Source organism: Squalius cephalus (assembly GCF_949319135.1).
Source record: "Squalius cephalus genome assembly, chromosome: 18".
NCBI classification, from domain to species: domain Eukaryota; kingdom Metazoa; phylum Chordata; class Actinopteri; order Cypriniformes; family Leuciscidae; genus Squalius; species Squalius cephalus.
This window is the reverse complement of record NC_137139.1, coordinates 28,301,864-28,323,628: the sequence shown is the minus strand read 5'-3', so window position 1 is coordinate 28,323,628 and position 21,765 is coordinate 28,301,864. Positions and strand designations below refer to the sequence as shown.

Genomic DNA, 21,765 nt, shown 5'->3' with positions numbered 1-21,765 from the left:
CAAGTTTTAATGCTTTTTTAGAAAATCAATTTCCATAATAATTTCCATATGAATGTACTGGAATTGTAATTTGGCAGACAGAATTCACACACACGCTCACACAAAAATCACAATTTGTTTTTTTAACTAGATGTTAAATAACATAAAATAGTGGATATGTGTGTGTGTTTCAATGTTTAATATTGATTTATTTATTGTGTGTACACTTTGGAGGACCAAACCTAACGCATAAAAAATACATAATAAAAAAAATGGTATTGGTCTACCATAGGCCTCTGAGTGAAGACAGTGAAGTCAGTGGAAAATGTCGTGATAATTGTCTGCACAAATTGGTTTTTAGAAAAATAGACTAACCTAGTTTAATATTTAAGACTGGTTTAGACTACAAAACAGATACTTACTTACACATGAAATTGTTTGCAGTGAATAGTAAACTGGAACTGGGTAACATGTGCTGACTTCCGGCCGGACAGCGTTCAGTGCGCGCGCCGACTGTCAGTTTGGTTTGCGCGTTCTCGTGAAGCTGAGTCAGTGAAGTGGACAGCACATTTAAAGACTTATCAAGACCGTTTAATAGTTCATATATCTGCGACAGAAGCCATGTCAACCGATTCGTGGGCTCTAGCTGTGGACGAACAAGAGTCTACACCCAAGTCTGTGAGTGAAAATGTGATTTTAATTGTGTTGTAACGGATTAGCGCACTAGCGGGCGGTAAGTCAGGGATGGGCTGCGTCCCAAATCCACGTGAGCTTCCTACCTAGACGGCATTTCTGAATGTCCAAACACGGTTTCGACCGTGGGTTTGAGATATATATGTGTGATATTTTAAATATAGAACAGTTTTATTGACTACATTTTGACTTTTATCCACTTAACTATGAAGTTAGTGTACATAACTGTCATCATCTATGTGATTTGTGCCTGTGCTGTTTGAAAGCTAGTGAGTGTTTGTGTAATTTAAATTAACGTGATGTGTCTTTTATGGCTAGCTAACACTTAAACAAGCTTCAAATATTTCTAACGTTTTCTTGATTTAAATAATTGGTCAATTTAATACATTTCTATTGACAAATGCTTCATTTGTGAATGTTCTTTAGTGAATGTGCATGGCATTTATATTTTCTATAAATGTAAATTCTGTCGTTTGAACAGATTAAGAACAAGCGGATTTTGGAAACGGGAGATGCAGCTTTACATGGGACTGATGGTAGTAACGTTTAACATTATTATATTACATTAAAATAATAGTTCACCCAGAAATTTATATTTATGTAGTTCCAAACCTGTATGACTTCTGCAAAACACACACAAAAAAACAGTTTTTTTTTGTCACTGAATGGGAACTGGAGCTTTAAAGCTTCAAAAAGTATGCAAAAGCACTATAAAGTGTCAAAAAATAGATAGATAGATAGCATTTTATTGTCATTGCACAGTACAAGTATTCAGCAACGAAATTAATTTTAGCATCTATCAGAAGTGCAAATATAGACAACATTGCAATTGAAAAAATATACATCTTCAGTAATAAATAAATAGCTGAGTAGTGCATATATATATATATATATATATATATACACATTTGACTTGTGGGCTATATTTCAAGTCTTCTCCAGCACAATACTGTATAGCAGCTTTTTATGAGGACCTGACCAAAATGATGCTATGTTCACTAATAACCTTGGTGCACTATTTTGATTGAACAAATTTTTTTCCATTGAATTAAAATGATCTGGTACTTGGTAGAAGAAACTACCAGTCTTTCTCTCAAAATGTCCTTTTTTGTTCCTCTAAGCAACAAAGACATACAGGTTTGGAAAGTGAGAACATGATTTTTGTGTGTGAACTATTAAAGATGTATAGAGATGTGTTGCTGTGTTGTTACAAAAGACAACTGTTAGCAATAATTGCTTTAAAAGATTTCTTTGCATTTTCTTATGTGTCATTTATTTTCCCCTCATGTAGATGATGTTGACAAACCCGAAGAAGAGGAAAAAGGTTCATTTTTAAACGTTACAGTCAACATAAAATCTAAATTGATCCAATTAATTTGCTTAATACACATGTAGTGCTATTGTAAATAATTCTGACTTTAAAACTGTTGAGCTATTTAAGTAGTCTTAAAGGTGTGTGGTTGCATCTTACGGTATTTATTCAAATGACACTTAAGCTTTATTGATTGACAGTATATAAAACAAATCCAAATAAAAACATAATTGTAAGCCTGCTTCTTTGCAAATATACTATTTCAGAGGACAAAGCCACACAGTCTCTCCTGAATAAATTAATCAGAAGCAATGTGGTCAACAACACAAACCAAGTGGAGGTTCTTCAGAGAGACCCAAACTCACCTCTGTATTCAGTCAAGACCTTTGAGGAGCTGAGACTGTGAGTACTTCATATGGTGTTAAAGTAATGACATCTGAGGGAAAAGAACTGTGAAGGTCTTTATTTATTTATTCAGAAAGTATATCAAAAAGTGAAAGACTTTTTACATTGTTACAAACAATCTATTTCAAATAAATGCTGTTCTTTTTAACTTTCTATTCATCAAAGAATCCTAAAAAACTAACTTTTTCACAAAATATTCAGCAGCACAACTGTTTTCAACATTGATAATAATAAGAAATGTTTCTTGAGCAGCAAATCAGCATATTAGAATGATTTCTGAAAGATCATGTAACTGTTATTTTAAATTGTAATAATATTTTGTACACTGTTTTTACTGTATTTTTGATCAAATAAATGCAGCTGTGTTGAATATTAGAGCCAAACCACAAACTTTTGAATGGGAGTTTGTATTGCTAGCATTCAGAACAATGACTGTTGAATATAAAAAATTATGAAATAAGACAATGCACTATATTTGGAAGCTTTGACTTTCATGGGTGGCTCGCATGTTTCAATTTTATTAGTTTAAATTTTTATTACTCAGGAAACCTCAGTTGCTCAAAGGCGTTTATGAAATGGGCTTCAACAGACCTTCTAAGATCCAAGAGAATGCTCTTCCCATGATGCTCGCCGAACCGTAAGTCCACATATATTTTATCCATTCAAATTTTTTTTATTTTTTTTATTTAACCTTTATTTATCCAGGTAAACTGTTTGAGAACCACTTCTCATTTACAAACATGATCTGGCCTGGATTTTAGTTGAATACAGACGTCAAATTGAGGGTTTGATGTGAAAAGTGAATTGCATTTTAGCCACTTTGTCTCCAAACTCTCAGTATTAAACAAAATCACTTCTGGCAGGTGAGTGTGTGTATAATACTCACACAACTGGAGTTCATTTCTTTTTGTTTAACTAAAAGTGTGGTATGTCATTAGAGAGCAGAAAGAGCGTGTGCAGAGAGACACATGTGGTTTATTTCACTGAGATTAGTGGGGCGTTCTGGATAAACGTACAGTATTTGACACAGATTGGATATTTGATGCACAATATTGGACCATTATAAAGTTTGTTATGTGAAATCTCTGAGAGTATAAGTGTGAAGTAAGATTCATATAACACTCATAAGAACGGACTGTTTCCTTCATTCGCAGACCTCAGAATCTGATCGCTCAGTCTCAGTCTGGCACTGGTAAAACAGCCGCCTTCGTGCTGGCCATGCTCAGTCATGTGGACCCAGGCTTAAAATGGCCTCAGGTGAGCTTGAAAACTGAGATTCACTGTAATGTTCCCTTTCATTCTGACCTAAGGCAAGATACTACAGGCAAAACCATTGTTTCTTCAGGCTTTGATCAATTTTGAGATTTTAGGCCATTTTGTTTACATAACTTGCCTTATTTTCGACTACTGGAAAGAAAAACATCCAAAATGCACATTGAAGTGTTTATTTTATTACATTTAGTCTGCATCTGTAGATTTCAATTACGATAAATATTTTTAAAGGCCGTTTTCTCATACACCAAACTTTCCAGTTTTATTCCTATGTATAAATTGCCTGATTTATACATAGGAATAAAAAAAAAATGGTGAATTTGTTTTCCTAGCGGTTGATAGTATTTTCTGATTTATGGAGTGATACAAATAGTTATTCAAAATCCCATCTTTAAACTCAAATATGTCAACAAAATGAAACAAGATTTTTGAACCTATGATCCAATGTTCAGATTTCTGTTCTGGACTTTAATGCGAATTAGTGCACATTTTATTAGATAATGCTTCATCTCCACCAGAACGCAATTAAATTCCGATCACCAGCCCCTGATAAATATAAATACCCCCCAATTCATGTGTCCTGGCGCCAGGCCTGGCCTCTTGTCTTTCTAAACTCGGGGTGGAATGGATCATAGTTAATCTGTGATCCATACAGACCTGGCCCTACGGTTCGGCACGCTTGTGATTGAGGATTAATTGCAAATTTTAACTATCCTAGAGTGAAAGTTTATCATTTGCCTGCGTTTTGTCTTGCCAATTCACAAATATAATAAAAATACAGTATCGGATTGAGCGCAACACTGAATTGATTCCTCTTTCATGTGTCCTTGCACTTGAACGGACACAGACACACAACATTATGTCAAAATACCCGTCTTGGCAAGTCTCATCTCGGTTATGTCTTAAAGGAGAACTCCGGTCAATTTTAACATTGAGCTCATATTTTTGTAAATTTGGAGTGCTGTCAGTACAGAGAACAACGACAAAAATCTGTGTTGCCTACACCGTGTTATCCTCTTTTTAAAATTTGCACCCTGTTGACTTCAATGGGGCAAGTTTTAAACCTGCTTTTAGCCTCTTAACATCCTTGATGTGTCATTACAAGTGCACAGCCAATGTGAGTGATTCCTTCAGAGTGAACTCGGGTGAATCTGACTGCAGTAGATGTGAAAGATATGAATAAAAATGATAATAATTCAGCCAGCGCACATACCTGTATTTATTTCCTGTTTTCGGTCCACAGTAATCGATTGTCGAGTTCGCACAGTTAGTTAGTTACCTATGATCACGCGCGTGAACTCGACAATCGATTACTGTGGACTTTGACCGAAAACAGGATGTAAATACAGGTATGTGCGCTGGTTGAAATAACATCATTTTTATTCATATCTTTCACATCTACTGCAGTCAGATTCACCGCGTGTTGACTCTGAAGGAATCACTCACATGGCTGGTGCACTTGTAATGACACATCAAGGATGTTAAGAGGCTAAAAGCAGGTTTAAAACTTGCCCCATTGAAGTCAACAGGGTGCAAATTTTAAAAAGAGGATAACACGGTGTAGGCAACACCGATTTTTGTCGTTGTTCTCTGTACTGACAGCACTCCAAATTTACAAAAAAATGGAGTTCTCCTTTAAGTGAATGTCGTAAACAGTTGAGAAAGATATCGGATGTGTATCATTATATTGGATCCTTGCATTAGGTCTTAAAGTGACAGCAGCCTATAAATACCTGCTGCTGTCTATGGGTGTCTGCGTCTCGAATCAGCTCCCTAGTTCAGTAGTCAGGTCACTGATCAGGGAGTCGGCCATTTTAAGGGCTGTCTCAATCGCAAAATCCAACCAGTGCACTGAAACGTTCACTTCACTCCCTAAAAAAGTCCCACAATGCACTGTGAAAACTATCGAGCATCGCGAAACATTAATCATGTGAGTCAACTCACTACATGATGAAATACTAATTCATGACCTAGGAAGCAAGGGATCTGATTGAGACGCACCCTGTCATCAATGTTCACCAAACAACAAAACACAGCTTTAACAAAGATTAATCTATATGTAATTTATACAGTGAACTCTATATAGTTATTTTACATTTTATTACGTTTCTGTACCTGAAAACTACTGTTAGACCTTACTTTATTTGTAACTGTTGTATTGTATTTATCTAGCCTTGTAATTAGTGTATTCTTATTTGTTTACTGACTGTTCACTTGTCTATAATAATGAGTAATAAATGAAAGGCAAAGTTTTGTTTTTGTTTTTCAAAAAAGGAACAAAAGAAAACCAAATCTGCAAAATGTCTTCTTGCATGAACTCATAAAAGTCATAAGTAAATGTTGATAATACTTTGTCCAGTGTTTGTGCATTTCTCCTACGTATGAGCTCGCTCTGCAGACGGGTAAAGTCATCACGCAAATGGGCAAGTTTTATCCTGAAGTTACACTGGCTTATGCTGTTCGAGGACATAAAAGTAAGTGGCTTAAATTAAGCCTCCGAATATTGCGTAAACATGAAAACCAGATCTTAATGCATGATGGCCTCTGTGCCCACTGTCAGTGGAGCGTGGCGTTAAGATCAAGGAGCAGATCGTCATCGGCACACCTGGGACAGTTCTGGACTGGTGCGTCAAGCTGAAGCTCATCGACCCGAAAAAGATCAAAGTGTTTGTTCTGGATGAGGCTGATGTCATGATCGCCACACAGGGACACCAAGACCAGAGCATCCGCATTCAGAGGTGAACTTTCCCTGGTGTTTGGAGAATTGGCTTTCAAACCAGGCAAATGCATACAGACAGACTTTTATTTTGTGTGTGTCTGGATCTAATAATTAATTTATTATTATTAAAAAAGTAAAAAAATGCATTTCATATAATGATTTGATTACACCTTTTTAAATATGTGCATGATTTTCAGATTTTATATTTGTTTGAAAAGGTGTGTTTTCTTTGTTACAATGCTGAAAATCTTGAAAGAACTTTGCTTAAAGTTTAAAAATACTTTTTTTTTTTTTACTTTTATTATTACTTAATTAGGCAGAGAGGCATTTTTCTTTAAAAAAAAACTTAGTATTTGAGTGGTTCATATCCAACATGAAAGGATGCAATTTTGTTGTCATGTAACGTACAAATGACAAAACAGGAATTGATATTATTACTGATATTATAACTGCAAGTTCACACGTGGTCTACCCTCATGACTCTAATGACTGTGTCAAGTATCAAAATTATGTAAAATGTCCCATCATTTGACCTTTTTTGACATTTAAAGTTGTTAGGTCAAACCCCAAGAAAACATCACGATATTAAAAATTATATTTGTAAAATAAATGCTTTTTTTAATAGTCTTAAATAAATCATTTTAACATTTTTAATTGATTCCATGGAAAACACTTGTTTTCGAGGTGCTAGGAAAATATGTTCCTCCTTACACAACTTAAATTAGTCATTAAATCTGAGCTTTTGTTGTTCTTTTTTTTTAATATGAACACAAAGATAACATTTCTTGACATTCTTATTTCCCACTTATCCTTTTGCGTATTTTCCACAAAAATAACAACACATTTATCCTTAAGCGTCTCTGGCTTTTTGGTTTAAGACTTTTAAAAATAACTTAAAATGCAAAGAAGTGGCAACATGGTTTAGCATTAGATTGAGTATAAACGGTTTTTATTTCCTGTCTCGTACAGAATGCTGGCCAAAGGCTGTCAGATGTTACTCTTCTCTGCCACCTTTGAGGACTCTGTGTGGAAGTTTGCCGAGCGGGTCGTGCCGGATCCCAACATCATCAAGCTAAAACGTGAAGAGGAGACGCTGGACACTATCAAGCAGTATTATGTGCTCTGCAATTGCAAGGAGGACAAGTTCAGCGCGCTCTGTAACATCTATGGAGCCATCACTATCGCACAAGCTATGATCTTCTGTCACGTGAGCCTGTTTGCCTCTGGTTGATATTTCTGTGTTTTGTTGTTTCTTTCACTCAATCATCTTATGTTATCGTCTTTTCTCAGACTCGAAAAATGGCCAGCTGGCTTTCCGCCCAGCTGTCTAAAGAGGGCCACCAGGTGGCGCTCCTCAGCGGGGAAATGGTGGTTGAGCAGAGAGCAGCAGTTATTGAACGTTTCAGAGACGGCAAGGAGAAAGTTCTCATCACTACTAATGTCTGTGCAAGAGGCAAGTACACTACCTCATATACAAATAATCAGATTTTTACATCCTTGATAGAATATGCTATTTTAATTATTTGTAATATAATTACTCCATGGCCACATTTACACCTGGTATTTTAATCTGCCTCTTTTGACCACTTTCAACCACTTCTGTCCTGATTTCTTCGAGAGAAGGGTCTACGGGCGGGTAAATGTATAGGGTTTTTATTTATTTTTTCAGCTCTTTCAATCTAAAGCAACAAAATAGTGTAAACTAAGTAACCAGGTGTAAACAGGGTCAATGTGTAAATTCTGCCATCTTCAAATAATCAAGCGGTCCATCCACAGGTATTGATGTTGAACAAGTGTCAGTGGTGATCAACTTTGACCTTCCACTGGACAAAGATGGCAATCCAGACAACGAAACGTACCTCCACCGGATCGGTAGGACTGGACGCTTTGGCAAGAGAGGACTCGCTGTCAACATGGTGGACAGTCAGCGCAGCATGGAGATTCTCAAGACATACGAGAGGCATTTTAGTAAGTCTGTCCATTAGTTTATCTCCTAAAAGAACAGTTCACCCAACAATTATTTTATTTAATAATGAGTAATTATAAATTGTAATTAATTTGATAATTATTCATTTTTTTTATATATAATTTATATCAGTGTTATTGTAGTATCATTGAAATACTATTATAGTGTTTATTAATATTTTGAATCCGTTTTTATTTTTTCCATTTTAATTTTAATTTTAGTTTTTTTAATTTTGTTGTGTTTTTGTCATTTTTAATAGTTTTTGGTTTAAAAACTATGATTTAGTTTTGGTTTAGTTTGATTTAGTTTTTATTCATTTTTATTTTAAACTGTTTTAAACTAAATGAAAATTAGAAATGTTGCCTTTTTTGTATATTTTATTTATTTTATTTCAAGCAAAAATCTGAATGTTATGGTTTCTGTTTTAGTTTTAGTGAACTATAATAACTGTGAGTTATATACATAAATTGTATTATTAATTATAATATAGTGTGTGTGTGTGTGTGTGTGTGCGTATATATATATATATATATATATATATATATATATATATATATATAAAAAGCACATTTTTATTGAATAATTAATTAATGTATATCAATTACAAAATAATGAATAATTATAAAATTAATATTGGATTGTTTTATTTATTTGTTTGGTTTTCCCAACAGATAAGAAAATTATGAGGCTGGACACGGATGATATCGACGAAATTGAAAAAATCGCCAACTGAAGTGATGAAGAGCGAAATCCACATTAGATTCATAAAAATCAGTTCTGCTGTTACCTTGTGATGTTTACATCAATTATCAGTGCATAATCAAAAGAATGCGCTTCGACTCAAGCTTAATGCCAAATAGTTTTACAGTTTTTACTTACAGGACCTTTTGAGTCAGTTTGCATTTGACAGAGTGTGTTTTGATTTAGAAGTGAATTGCAATACTAATTCCTACATTTAATCTAGTCTGAAGACAGTTGAACGCAGGCATTTTTTCTGTTATCTACTTGACTAATGAAGCATATCTTGCAGTGTTGCACTACTTTATGGTCTTACATGTGAATAGAATCATAACAGACTTCAGTATTTATTCTATCACAGTATCTGAGAAGAGAAAAGTCAGTAAGGAAGAGAATCTCAGGTAAATATAATTAACCATTGGGATTTCATCCTACAAATTCGCACACAAATTATAAAGCGCACAAATGACACAGTCCCTTAAGACCAACTCGAAACACTAACATTCCTCAAGAGCACTTCAGAATAAATAGACATTTTGTAATGAGAAAATATTGTGTAAAAACACAATAGAGTATTATTGTGATAATGATGCCATTGTACTTGAACTGCAAAAACCTTTTGGAAGAAGAAAGAGTTTGTTTTGTTCTGTTCAGAAAGACCAAATATTAGTTTGAGTTTTAAGTTGCACTGAATTGTTTGAACATTTGCTAGCATGTTCTGTTGCGTTGCAGGAAATGCAGCACTTTTACAGAGAACATAGAGCTACTGAAGAGTGATTGTTGTGTTGTAGCTATACTGTTAGGAATGGCTGCCTCTACTCTTGTTTGCGAAAAGCAAAATTATTTTAGTTTGTTTACATTTTCGCTGCTCAAAGTAATGCACTTTGTTTGACTGAAACCCTTTTGCGATTGCATTTAGCATTTCAGGTTTTTTTGTACTTCTGCTGCATTTGGGGTTTTATAGTTGTTTCCTCTATATTCTTATATTAATAAAACTACCAGATGGCTCATTTCTGTGTGGTGTCATCAATCATTTTCACTTCTTTGCAAGCGTTAAATGCAACACGTGTCATAATCTTAGCGTGAATTCATACTTTATTAATTTGTTTGTTGTTGCTTTTTTTGGGTCTTTCCAACTCCTTGCATTTATTGTGAGAAACACTTTTAACACTTTTTTTGTTTTAACATGCATCTGACGTGCAGTTTGTGTCAGAATTATTCAATGTCATTATTTTGCATAAAGAAAAAAACGTTCGGTGTATATATAGGGGAAATGTTTTTAATCATCAAGAAAATAATGTCAGTTCAAAAAGTCTTAATGGTCTCACAAATAAGTTTAATTTCCTCTAAGCAACTTTTTATCTATAATATATAACCGTTTATCTGGATAACTGTAATAACTCATTTTTCCCAGTTGACTTTGGCATCTTTTTGCCTTCAGTTCAATCTGATATTATTTGTAGTTATCCTCTAACTCTTTTAACTTAAACTGACTGGATATATACACATTTTACAATCACATATTTAATCATGAGGTATGTAATTCATAATTTGAAATGTTTATCGGACAGCAAATGTGTGTTTTTGTGTGTTATTCGAGTGTCCATAGAAAGTTGCCCTGCATTAATGTTTCAAGTTAAATCCGTGTCTTCTTGGGAAATGCATAAAACTGATTTGTTTAGGACACCACATTGAGCCAAGCTCATTGTAAGGTTAGTGAAAGTCCTGCGTGGCACATCCATAGTCTCGATCACACAGTTGTCAAACCTCTCCCTGAACTCCTCCTCTGCGGCTGATAGCACCGCCCGGAGCTCGTCTGTTGGCCGGAAATTGCACTTGAATCTCTGACCGCATGGAGTTCTGATAGCAAGCAGCAGGCCTGAGTCCTCTGTCTCACTTCCTGTCCCCTCTGACATCACATCCTGCTGGGCCTCTGTGTGGACATGTGATGTGTGTTGACATATTGTGTGGCTGCTGTCACTTTGACTGTACTTCCGGTCAGTAGCTGTTTTTTTCTCTATGGATGGCAGAACTCTGTATTTGTTGAGTGAGACAGGCTCATCCGGGGGTCTGTCAGCGAGTACGTCTGTACTTGTTCGACTGCCGCGTCTCAGAATGGCTCGGGATCGAAGGCTCTGGTTTGTCCTGTCATTGGCCTTGGCAGCTGGAGGTTGGGGTGAAAGAGACGAGGGCCGAGAAGCCGTATCTGGATCCACACTCGAAGTTTGAGCCATCATGGGTCTGCTGCGCCCCTTAGAAGACTTGGGTCTGGTCACATGCATCCTGTCTCCAGAGGACATTGAATTCTGATCAGATAGACAGACAGACAGAAAGATAGATAGATAGATAGACAGACAGACAGACAGACAGACAGACAGACAGACAGACAGACAGACAGACAGATAGATAGATAGATAGATAGATAGATAGATAGATAGATAGATAGATAGATAGACAGACACAGATTTATAGAAGACAGATTGATAGATAGATAGATAGATAGATAGATAGATAGATAGATAGATAGAAAAGATAGACAGATAAATAAAAGACAGACAGACAGATAGATAGACAGACAGACAGACAGACAGACAGACAGACAGACAGACAGACAGACAGATAGATAGATAGAAAAGATAGACACAGATTGATAGAAGACAGATAGATTGATAGAAGACAGATAGATAGACAGATAGATAGATAGATAGATAGATAGATAGATAGATAGATAGAAAGAAAAGATAGACAGATAAATAAAAGACAGACAGATAGATGGAAGACAAGATAGAGAGATGACAGACAGATAGATAGATAAATGGACAGATAGATAGATAGACATACAGACAGACAGACAGATAGATAGATAGATAGATAGATAGATAGATAGATAGATAGATAGACACAGACAGACAGATAGATAGATAGATAGACCGATAGATAGACAGACAGACAGACAGACAGATAGATAGATAGATAGATAGATAGATAGATAGATAGATAGATAGATAGATAGATAACGTTAGATAGATAGATAGATAGATAGATAGATAGACAGACACAGATTGATAGAAGACAGATTGATAGATAGATATATAGAAAGGATAGATAGATAGACAGACAGACAGACAGACAGACAGACCGATCGACCGATCGACCGATAGATAGATAGATAGATAGATAGATAGATAGATAGATAGATAGATAGATAGATAGACAGACGTTAACGTTAGACCAACTAACGTTACCTTGCATTCCAAATAACTTCAAATATAGGGTTCTGTTTATAGGTTAAATTTGATCAAATATTCAATAAATAATGGTTATATTGTAAAATCTTAGATATGTCGTACCTTTATTGTGTTGTTTTGCTTCTTTCAGTCGTTGTTGAAGAGATCAAGCGAGGAGGCATTTTCTCCTCAGGCGCTGGTGTTGCGACGCGCTGGCGTCTCCGTGGCAACGCGTCTGAAGCGGAAGTGCTATAATCAGCTTTTTTGTAAACAATTACGTATTACTGGAACAACGTTTTTAACAGTATTCACAGCAAAGAAATAAGAGATACTGCATAATATCCAACTTGCTCCCAAACAGTTACGTTTGCAGATTTTTCCAACTTATATGTATTCTGTAAACATTTATTGTACCAGTGCAGTCAGATACTTTGGTACAGTTCAGGTTATCTCCTTCTAAAAATATGATTTACTTTTTTCTGAAAGACTTTTTGAAAAAACTTTTTTGTGTGTGTGTTTTCTTTTTCTAAAATATGCTTCTCATTTGAGTCCACTGGTGCTGCTGTGGAAAAGTCTGCTCTATTCATATCATTACTCATGATGAAATTATGTGGGACTTTTTGACCAGATAATTGTGCATCTTGGTGCAAATTTTACTATAGAGACATTTATATTTCCTAAACACCTTTACTGACCATAATTGCAGTTTAAAAGGTGTGAACAAACGTTTAACAATGATTATAACAATGATTACCTCTAAAGTTAACATTGCAGCTAGATGTTGGCATTAAAGTTTCAGAATGATTAAGTATCTATGCTGGTAAACTAAAGTTTGCAAATCACAAATGTATTTTGGATGGAAGCTTTGTGCTGAATATTAATAATAACCTAAAAATGCACGCTGAATGTCAAATAATTCATATTGTATGTCTTATTAAGTGGTGTGCTGTTTGTCAAACTGTAAATTGTAAATGTAAAATGTATTGCATTTCATCTTCTGGAAAGTTAAAAAAGAAATTAGCTTAAGTTTAAAAAACAATGTTTGTATTCCTCTAAATGCAAGATACAATATAAGAATAACCATGACAAAAACACAGATTTTATTATATTTAATTATTGCATACATTGATTATATCAACCAAATCTCCCCCTTTGTAGTTTCAGCAAAGACACACATTCAACATGAATTCAAGTGAAATAACATTATCACCAAAAAGATAATTAACATTCAAGGAAAAGGTAAATTACCTATATATTCAAATATACAGCACTTTAAATTTAAATTAAAATATATATCCTAAACACCTTGTAGCTTTAAATAAATATTTCTATTGTTCCCTATGCTCAAATACATTACACCCAGCGTTTAATGCCCACTCGGCCGACAAGGTTGTGTAAAATGAGCAGATCCCTGCTTAAAATGTGCATTAAATCTGCATATTGCATGTGCCTTCGGCAAACCAAATGAATGAACTTTTTGCAGCCAGACAGTAAAATAAGTCTAATGTTTGTAGTATGTTTGTAGTGAATAAGTGAGTATGTGCCACAAGAACTATGTATTAGTTAGTGAAAAGAATCTATGGTAACTCCAGGAGGTTGTTCTTGGCATATAAATCTTCTGTGATCTGGTATACTTCAGAGATGAGGGGCAAAGACTCTCCTAACAGAGCAACCACCTGCACCTGATCTCCCGCATTCATCACATTAAAGAAGGTGTCTCGCCCTGGAAGTGCACAGAAGGCTACGCCGACAGCTTTCCGGATGAGCCAGGGGTGGTGCTGAGCCAGAGACTCGTTATAGGCATCCGAACACATGACGGAGGTCTTGCTGTCCTCGGCGCTGGTCCGCAGTCTCTCGAGGAAGAGCTCCAGCCAGCGCAGAGCACGATGGAGCCTCAGAAGAGTCCGGCAACCGGATTCTGGGTGGCTGCTTCTTTTGCTGAGGTCCACCAGCTCATTTTCCAGCTCATACTTCACCATGGACTGGATGGTGACATAGTGGGATCCATTTTCTCCTGAAAGGAAGTTCTCTAGGATCTGGATTTTGCAGATCACATCCTTGGAGATGAAGGAAAACACATTCCCTAAACTGTTCATGAAGCTGGTATGGAAAAAGAGCAGGAAATCCATTATAAGGCAATCCATATTTATACATTTTTGTACTGATTAATTCTTTCATTGCTTTTCCAGACATTTGTAATGAGATATTTCTATATCTGAGCATTAGACACTTTTAAATGGGCATTATGACTCTTCCATGAATTAAGATTGATTTATGTGAATTGTACAGGTCTTGAGATCATAATACAAATTAAATATAAAATAAAAATTCCTTCATATTTCCAGAGTCGTGGCAACCCTTTTCAAAGTAACCCTAAAAGACCATTATGTAAAACAATAATAAAACATGTACCCACCTGACCAGCTCTTTCCATCCTGCTATATAATATTCAATGTAAACCTCCTTATTCTCAGTTAGGCTTGATCTGAATGTTTCTAAAACCCTCTGAAGACTGAATGTATCTGCCATTTTTTGTTATTTCTTATTCAACTACCACGAAATAAACGAAAGATTATCCTTATAACAGGGAATACAAGCCCTTATTTATTAATTAACAAGTAAAAAAGTATCTTATGTGTTCTTCTTTGGGATCATATCATTAAAAGGCTTTGCTTTTCCTTTTATCCTCTCTTCTGCGATTTCCTGCATTCTTTAAGTAACGTAGGCAACATTAGGCCAATCAAATCACATTTTTAATGTCACATGATATAAACGTCCATGTGATTGGACGTTGGTTCTTGGCCGTCTGCGGTTGTTTGGTGAATTTAACCAATAGGGTTGAACATGACGTATTCACGCAACGACGTGACATTGGACGTCAATTCTTACTAGCTTTTTTTATGAAGCGCAAAGTAGTCTTCCAGGAGGGGGCGCTTGAGGGCTCAGAAAGTCGAATTCTCCATTGACCGCATTCAAATATCTGTAGGTTGTTAGTCTTATTGGAGACATTTATGCATTGAACACTATAATATTTTTAATTTATGAACTCCACGGATTTTTAGCTGATAACAAAACATAAATACGCCCCTGAAATCTGAATGAAAACTGTCTAGAAATCACAAACGAACATGATTGGTCCAACCTCACCAGCGCTGTGAAAAGTAACAGTTACCACGTGACTGTCTGTCTTTGCTTCGCTTTAGTAGCGGTCTAGATAATAATTTACTACTGAATAATAACCGTGGAGGACTTTTATAGCCATTAAAACGAAAATACACAGTGAATAGGTCAAATAAGAGAATTATTATTTAGAATTAGACAGCGAATGGACCACTAAGCCACGCCCACCCATAGAGGGTTGTTGATATGCTTCTCACTTGTTCTATGCTGTGGCGTCATGGCTAAAGCTGTTTAGCTGCCGTGCTAACCTGTTTTACTATTTGAGCATATCCACACACTTATACAATCTTCACAGTTGGTTTACATCCCTTGAAAGTGTGCAAGCTGACTAACATGCACCCACCAAGTGTTCATATCCAGCTAATCTACTACAGTTAGAGTTTGACTGTCAGTCTCCTGTAACGTTAAACATAAAATATTTCATTTCTGATCTTTTCAAAGCTGTCAGGATGCCTGAAATCAAAATCACGCCTTTAGGTAAGACGTTTGCTTAATTTTGTAGGTAACATTTCTGAAAAACGTGTATAAATAAGCCATTGCCAAACATGTGATACTTAACAAATCCGGTAATACAAATATTATTATATATTAATCAGCGAGTAAAAGAGTTCAAGTGTTTGTTAATGTGCTTATTATACCTTAAAACAACTTATTTTACATATGTATATTAGACTTCATATATACTATATATATAATAATACCATATTTCGTGCGTATATACTGTATACACGAATTATATATATATATATATATATATATATATATATACACACACACACAGCACACACACACACACATATATATATATATATATATATATATAGCCTACGAGTTCACGTTTCATATTATTATGACTACATTAGGACTACATTAAAATAACTATATATATATATATATATATATATATATAAGTGATTATATATTATTTTGACTTATAATTTTATAATATAAATGGGAGTAATTCTAAACCTAGTTCTTCTGAATGTGTTTTCTGGCAGGGGCTGGTCAGGACGTCGGCCGCAGCTGTATTCTGGTCTCCATCGGAGGCAAAAACATTATGCTTGACTGCGGGATGCACATGGGCTACAACGATGATGTGCGTTTCAACAGTTCTTGCTACGTTCACATATGTGTACTTTGAGGATAATTCTGTAGTCTACTAGTCCCTTAACTCTCTGTGTTTCATTTCAGAGACGTTTCCCAGATTTTAGTTACATTACCCAGAACGGTCGCCTCACTGAGTTCTTAGACTGTGTCATTATAAGGTTAGTTTATACTGGATTTGTATCATGTGACGGTTGTGTGAGTTTTCCTCCTGTTCATTGTGATTTATTTTCCTCCTTTGTGTTCCTCTCAGTCATTTCCATCTGGATCACTGCGGTGCTCTTCCCTACATGAGCGAGATGGTGGGTTACGACGGGCCCATCTACATGACCCACCCCACCAAAGCCATCTGTCCCATCCTGCTGGAGGACTTCAGAAAGATCACAGTCGACAAAAAGGGAGAGACCAACTTCTTCACTTCACAGATGATCAAAGACTGTATGAAGAAAGTTGTGCCACTCAACCTCCACCAAACAGTTCAGGTAAAGTTCATTGTCTAAATTAATTCATTAATTTTTTTATTTTTTATTTTATTAATTTTAGTTAATTAATTAATTTAAACAGGTTTAGTAAACTAATTAATATAAATAATTTTAGTAATTTAATATGTATTTTTTTATTGTAAATTTTTCCCTATTGAAAATGTTTTAAATAAAATGTCATTTAAGCTTTAAATATATGCATTTATGTTGCTAATAGTTGCTTTTTTGGGGGAATAATTTTATCTGACTTATTTATTTGTTGTCGGTTTTTTTGCTCCATCAAGGTAGATGAAGAGCTTGAGATCAAAGCGTACTATGCAGGTCATGTGCTGGGAGCCGCCATGGTTCAAATCAAAGTTGGCTCAGAGTCTGTTGTCTACACAGTGAGTGTCACAATAACTATTGCATACTCTCAAATTCATGATGTTCCAGCTATTGACTTAATTTGCTAATTATATCTAAATCAATTTGTATAGGGTGATTACAACATGACACCAGACAGACATTTGGGGTGAGTAAAATCTCTTTTTGTCACATATTTTATGTAACTCAAGTCATGTTTAAAGGGATAGTTCACCCAAAAATGTTCTTCTGTCATCTTCGGAAAACAAATTAAGATATTTTTAATAAAACCTGAGTTAGTTCTGTCCTTCCATTGACAGCTACGCAACTACCACTTTGACACTTCAAAACGTTCATAAAGAGATTGTAAAACTAATCCATATGAATTGAGTGGTTTAGTCCAAATTTTCTGAAGAGACTCGATCGCTTTATATGATGAACAGACTGAATTTAGACTTTTATTCGCATTTAAACATTGATCAGCGAACATAAACAGAAGCTCAACCGAACATGCTTGACGCGCAAGAACAAACCTCATTGGTTCTGGCTGAAGCTCAAACGTGATGTGTAACAGGAGAATGAACCTCATTGGTTCTCGCACGTCAAGCGAACATGCTTGAACTTCCGTTTACCACAACTGATGAGTGAGTTGATGAATGTTTATACATATGTAAATAAAAGCCTAAATTCAGTCTGTTCATCATATAAAGCGATTGTGTCTCTTCAGAAAACTTGGACTAAACCGCTCAATTCATATTGATTAGTTTTATGATCTCTTTATGAACTTTTGAAGCGTCAAAGTGGTAGTTGCGTAGCTGTCAATGGAGGGACAGAAAGCTCTCAGATTCATCTTCATTTGTGTTCAGAAGATGAATGAATGAGGGCGAATAAATAATGACAGAATTTTCATTTCTGGCTGAACTATCCCATTAAATTCTCTGACTTTATATACTCAGAGCTGCTTGGATTGACAAATGCCGGCCAGATATTTTGATATCAGAATCCACGTATGCCACTACGATCAGAGACTCCAAACGCTGCAGGGAAAGAGATTTCCTGAAGAAGGTTCACGAAACAGTGGAAAGAGGAGGCAAGGTAGACAAGACTCATCCAATCAGATTTTAGAGCGCTAACTATCCATTTTTTAATGTCAGTTCAACCATACGTTTTCAGACGTGTGTGTTTATGTCCTGTTAATTTTGGTGTCTCTGTTGTAGGTCTTGATTCCAGTGTTTGCTCTGGGAAGAGCACAGGAACTCTGTATTTTGTTGGAAACATTCTGGTGAGCTTGTAAAATTGCTGCTGCTCACCTTGATAGGCATGATATATTCTGTAAGGATGCTAATGGAAACTGTATATTGGCACAGAACAGTGTCTAATTGCCGGTTGTTCACTTTAACAGGGAGAGAATGAATTTGAAAGCACCCATTTATTTCTCCACCGGGCTGACGGAGAAAGCCAATCACTACTACAAACTCTTCATCACCTGGACCAATCAGAAGATCCGCAAGACCTTTGTACAGAGAAACATGTTTGAGTTCAAGCACATCAAAGCCTTTGATCGCTCATATGCTGATAACCCTGGACCAATGGTAAGGCCGCTACAAAAACAAGTCTGTAAGGAGGCATTCATGCATTTTTTTATTATTATTATTATTATGCAAAATATATATCACATAAATTATTTCTCATTACTAAATGATACATATAGAAACCTTATAGAATAATAATATAATTACATTTTTAAATCTTATTTCTTTAAATCTGATAATATACTCTGCAGTTCTATGTGGAATATTCATGGGTTTCTTTATTGTTAAATTAATAATAATAATAATATTATATTATGCAACATATTTTGTTATCTATTATTATTTCTTATTATTAAATGACACATGTAGAAACCTTTTAGGATATTAATTAATATGTTTTTAATTATTCAATTGTTAATATTCTAAAATTAATACTAATAAAAAAAAAGTGTTTTTTTTTTTATCTGATCATTGATATACTTTGATCATTTATATACTATTATTATTATGACTACTGCTTTATGCATTATTATTAACTGATACATGCAGAAACCTTTTAGAATATTTAACATGAAAATGTTAAATCTTATTTCTTTAAATATGTTCGTATAACTGTGGAATATTTAAAAAGATTTTCCACATCTATCACAAAATAAATCGTTGAACAAATCTGAACTCGAGTCTTTTTGGTGATCAGAATCAAAAGATTTGAGATTCGATTATCGATTCCCAAGAACTGCCTCAGAATCAAAGAACTGATTCTTTTTACGAAGACATTAACTTTGTAGCCATTTCTGTTGTTATAGCATTCAAAAAGACTTGATAGATTGTTGTGAAGTGAATCAAATGAGTGCATGATATTATAGAAAGCAGCCAGAGACTTTGGTATCTGTTCCATCAGGTTGTGTTCGCCACCCCTGGAATGTTGCATGCTGGGCAGTCTTTACAGATATTCAAGAAGTGGGCCGGGAATGAAAAGAACATGGTAAGAAACCTTATGAAGCAGCAGAAGATGTTACTGCTAAACACTTGCGTAGCACTTCAGCTCATTCAGTGCCTGTCCCAGCTCATAGTGGTTCATCGAAAGAGAAAATATATGAGTTTAATGTATTTGTTTCTCAGGTCATCATGCCAGGATACTGTGTGCAAGGCACTGTGGGACACAAGATCCTGAATGGACAGAAGAAACTGGAGATAGAGGGAAGACAAACGGTAATTACTAACAGCAAACACAGATTTTAGTTGACCCTCACTAGATGGCATCAGAGAACTTTAGTAGTACTCTAACTGTAGAACTGTAGTCTCTATATTGTCCATTGTTTCCCTTAATTTTCATAAACATTAGCCATTTTTACCTTCCTTGACCAAACCAGAAGTTTATTCTTATGTCAAACCTCTGTATTTCACGTCTGAATTTATGTTAGTGTAAAAAAAGGCATTGAAAAGAATAGCTTTTAGAATGGGGTGAATAGCCAAGTGTTTGCAAACAAGTCTCTTACTTGTATTGTAAAAACATTAAAGTAAGGGGTTTCATTTTATATTTAACATGTTAATTGACACGCAATATTAAAACCTTAATATCCATATCTTTGACGTCAAGAAATATGTGATCAAATTAATTTAACAGTTACCCTAGAGGTACTATTCGACCACCCGACTAGTCTATGCAAGCCCTAGTCTCATATGTGGTGTGTGTGTGTTTAGTTGGAGGTGAAGCTGCAGGTGGAGTACATGTCCTTCAGTGCACACGCCGACGCCAAAGGCATCATGCAGTTGATCCGCATGGCAGAACCCAGGAACATACTGCTGGTGCACGGAGAGGCCAAGAAAATGGAGTTCCTCAAAGACAAGATCGAACAGGAGTTCAGTAAGTCTAAGACTTCTTAAAATGTATTGGATTGTTTTTAACTGCAGACTGCTTTACTATCACTTATTTCCAGTTCTGTGATTTATTCATGGGCAGGGTAATGCATTACAAGTAACGTGAGTAGTCAGATTACTTTTTTAGAGTTACTTAATGCAAGTTACTTTGTTTTCCCATTTATTGACTGACAGCTCTCCTGTCCCCATGTTGAGAGAAATCAGGCGTATAAGTGCAGAGGTGTTGTATGTAAACCAAAGACTGTAAACAAATATGGATGTAGTGTCCGTGACGTCACCCGTAGGTTTCTGAAGAGCATTTTTGAAGCCCAAAGTGTGCGGAACCGGTCGTCGCCATCTTGGCAGCGCGTCAACACTGTGCGTCATTTTATGGTGTTGTGATAAACTGAAATTGGGCAAAGAAACGGGATTAGCTGAGGCGACGTGACGGCTAACAGACAGCAGACAAACGGCTAGTAGTGACAGCGGCGGCAATCCACCTGTCACTCAAGTGGCCACGCCCTTAATTATGCAGAACTTTAAGGTTTAATATAATTTAAACGGATGAGTTATAGAAAAAAATTAACCCCCTCTCAGTTGTCATGAAGGGCAAAATTAGCTGTATAGACCAAAACCACTTTTTGTACCAGGCTGTAAACATATATTTTTTTTCTGCTGTAAAGTTGGGCATTTTAACATGGGGGGGTATTTGTGATTGACTTTCTCTCTAGCGGTCAGTCATTGAATTGCAGTTTTAGTCACTTCCGTGTTGGTTAGAGACCGGAAGGTTACTGTAAACATGATGGTTATTGTAGTTCTAGACTAAATTTGAACATTCATTTACTCACTTGCACAAAAACAGATTCAGTGTCCCTCAGTATGAATAAAAAGTGAAATGCAAACTCACAAAATTACACAAACCTGCAATAATTAAATGTTAAAAACACAAAAATG

At 35.5% G+C, this 21,765-nt stretch overlaps 4 protein-coding genes across 6 annotated transcripts in view; 2 read left to right on the top strand and 2 right to left on the bottom strand.

Annotated features, from left to right (window-relative positions):
* Positions 1 to 21,765, top strand: part of LOC307146410 (integrator complex subunit 11) — a 229,447-nt gene that overhangs the window by 201,119 nt on the left and 6,563 nt on the right. The window contains exons 2-13 of one of the 2 annotated variants that reach the window (XM_079850386.1): positions 15,914 to 15,968; positions 16,490 to 16,587; positions 16,683 to 16,756; positions 16,849 to 17,077; positions 17,362 to 17,460; positions 17,554 to 17,588; positions 18,376 to 18,514; positions 18,637 to 18,701; positions 18,822 to 19,011; positions 19,853 to 19,936; positions 20,074 to 20,163; positions 20,656 to 20,818. In XM_079850386.1, coding sequence (XP_079706512.1) covers positions 15,941 to 15,968; positions 16,490 to 16,587; positions 16,683 to 16,756; positions 16,849 to 17,077; positions 17,362 to 17,460; positions 17,554 to 17,588; positions 18,376 to 18,514; positions 18,637 to 18,701; positions 18,822 to 19,011; positions 19,853 to 19,936; positions 20,074 to 20,163; positions 20,656 to 20,818 — 1,294 coding nt within the window. In that variant the 5' untranslated portion in view covers positions 15,914 to 15,940. Of the gene's footprint in view, positions 1 to 15,654; positions 15,969 to 16,489; positions 16,588 to 16,682; positions 16,757 to 16,848; positions 17,078 to 17,361; positions 17,461 to 17,553; positions 17,589 to 18,375; positions 18,515 to 18,636; positions 18,702 to 18,821; positions 19,012 to 19,852; positions 19,937 to 20,073; positions 20,164 to 20,655; positions 20,819 to 21,765 lie in introns of those variants that run through there. The other variant, XM_079850387.1, reaches the window with a different exon arrangement.
* ddx19a (DEAD-box helicase 19a) lies at positions 476 to 9,612 on the top strand. The gene is made up of 12 exons (XM_079848416.1): positions 476 to 657; positions 1,154 to 1,208; positions 1,964 to 1,996; positions 2,251 to 2,386; positions 2,934 to 3,026; positions 3,544 to 3,646; positions 6,021 to 6,135; positions 6,222 to 6,399; positions 7,350 to 7,587; positions 7,671 to 7,833; positions 8,157 to 8,348; positions 9,018 to 9,612. The coding sequence occupies exons 1-12, from the start codon at positions 601 to 603 to the stop codon at positions 9,077 to 9,079; spliced, it is 1,425 nt and encodes a 474-aa protein (XP_079704542.1). The 5' UTR covers positions 476 to 600; the 3' UTR covers positions 9,080 to 9,612.
* On the bottom strand, positions 10,302 to 12,531 carry ubxn10 (UBX domain protein 10). 2 transcript variants are annotated; one of them, XM_079849539.1, is made up of 2 exons: positions 12,435 to 12,531; positions 10,302 to 11,390 (listed from the first exon to the last, which is right to left on the bottom strand). In XM_079849539.1, exon 2 carries the CDS (start codon positions 11,382 to 11,384, stop codon positions 10,716 to 10,718), a length of 669 nt encoding a protein of 222 aa, XP_079705665.1. In that variant the 5' UTR covers positions 11,385 to 11,390; positions 12,435 to 12,531; the 3' UTR covers positions 10,302 to 10,715. The 2 variants fall into 2 exon arrangements, with proteins under 2 accessions (XP_079705665.1, XP_079705666.1); XM_079849540.1 differs by having other exon boundaries at positions 10,302 to 11,367; positions 12,435 to 12,521.
* cptp (ceramide-1-phosphate transfer protein) lies at positions 13,342 to 15,029 on the bottom strand. The gene is made up of 2 exons (XM_079849411.1): positions 14,728 to 15,029; positions 13,342 to 14,411 (listed from the first exon to the last, which is right to left on the bottom strand). The coding sequence occupies exons 1-2, from the start codon at positions 14,838 to 14,840 to the stop codon at positions 13,889 to 13,891; spliced, it is 636 nt and encodes a 211-aa protein (XP_079705537.1). The 5' UTR covers positions 14,841 to 15,029; the 3' UTR covers positions 13,342 to 13,888.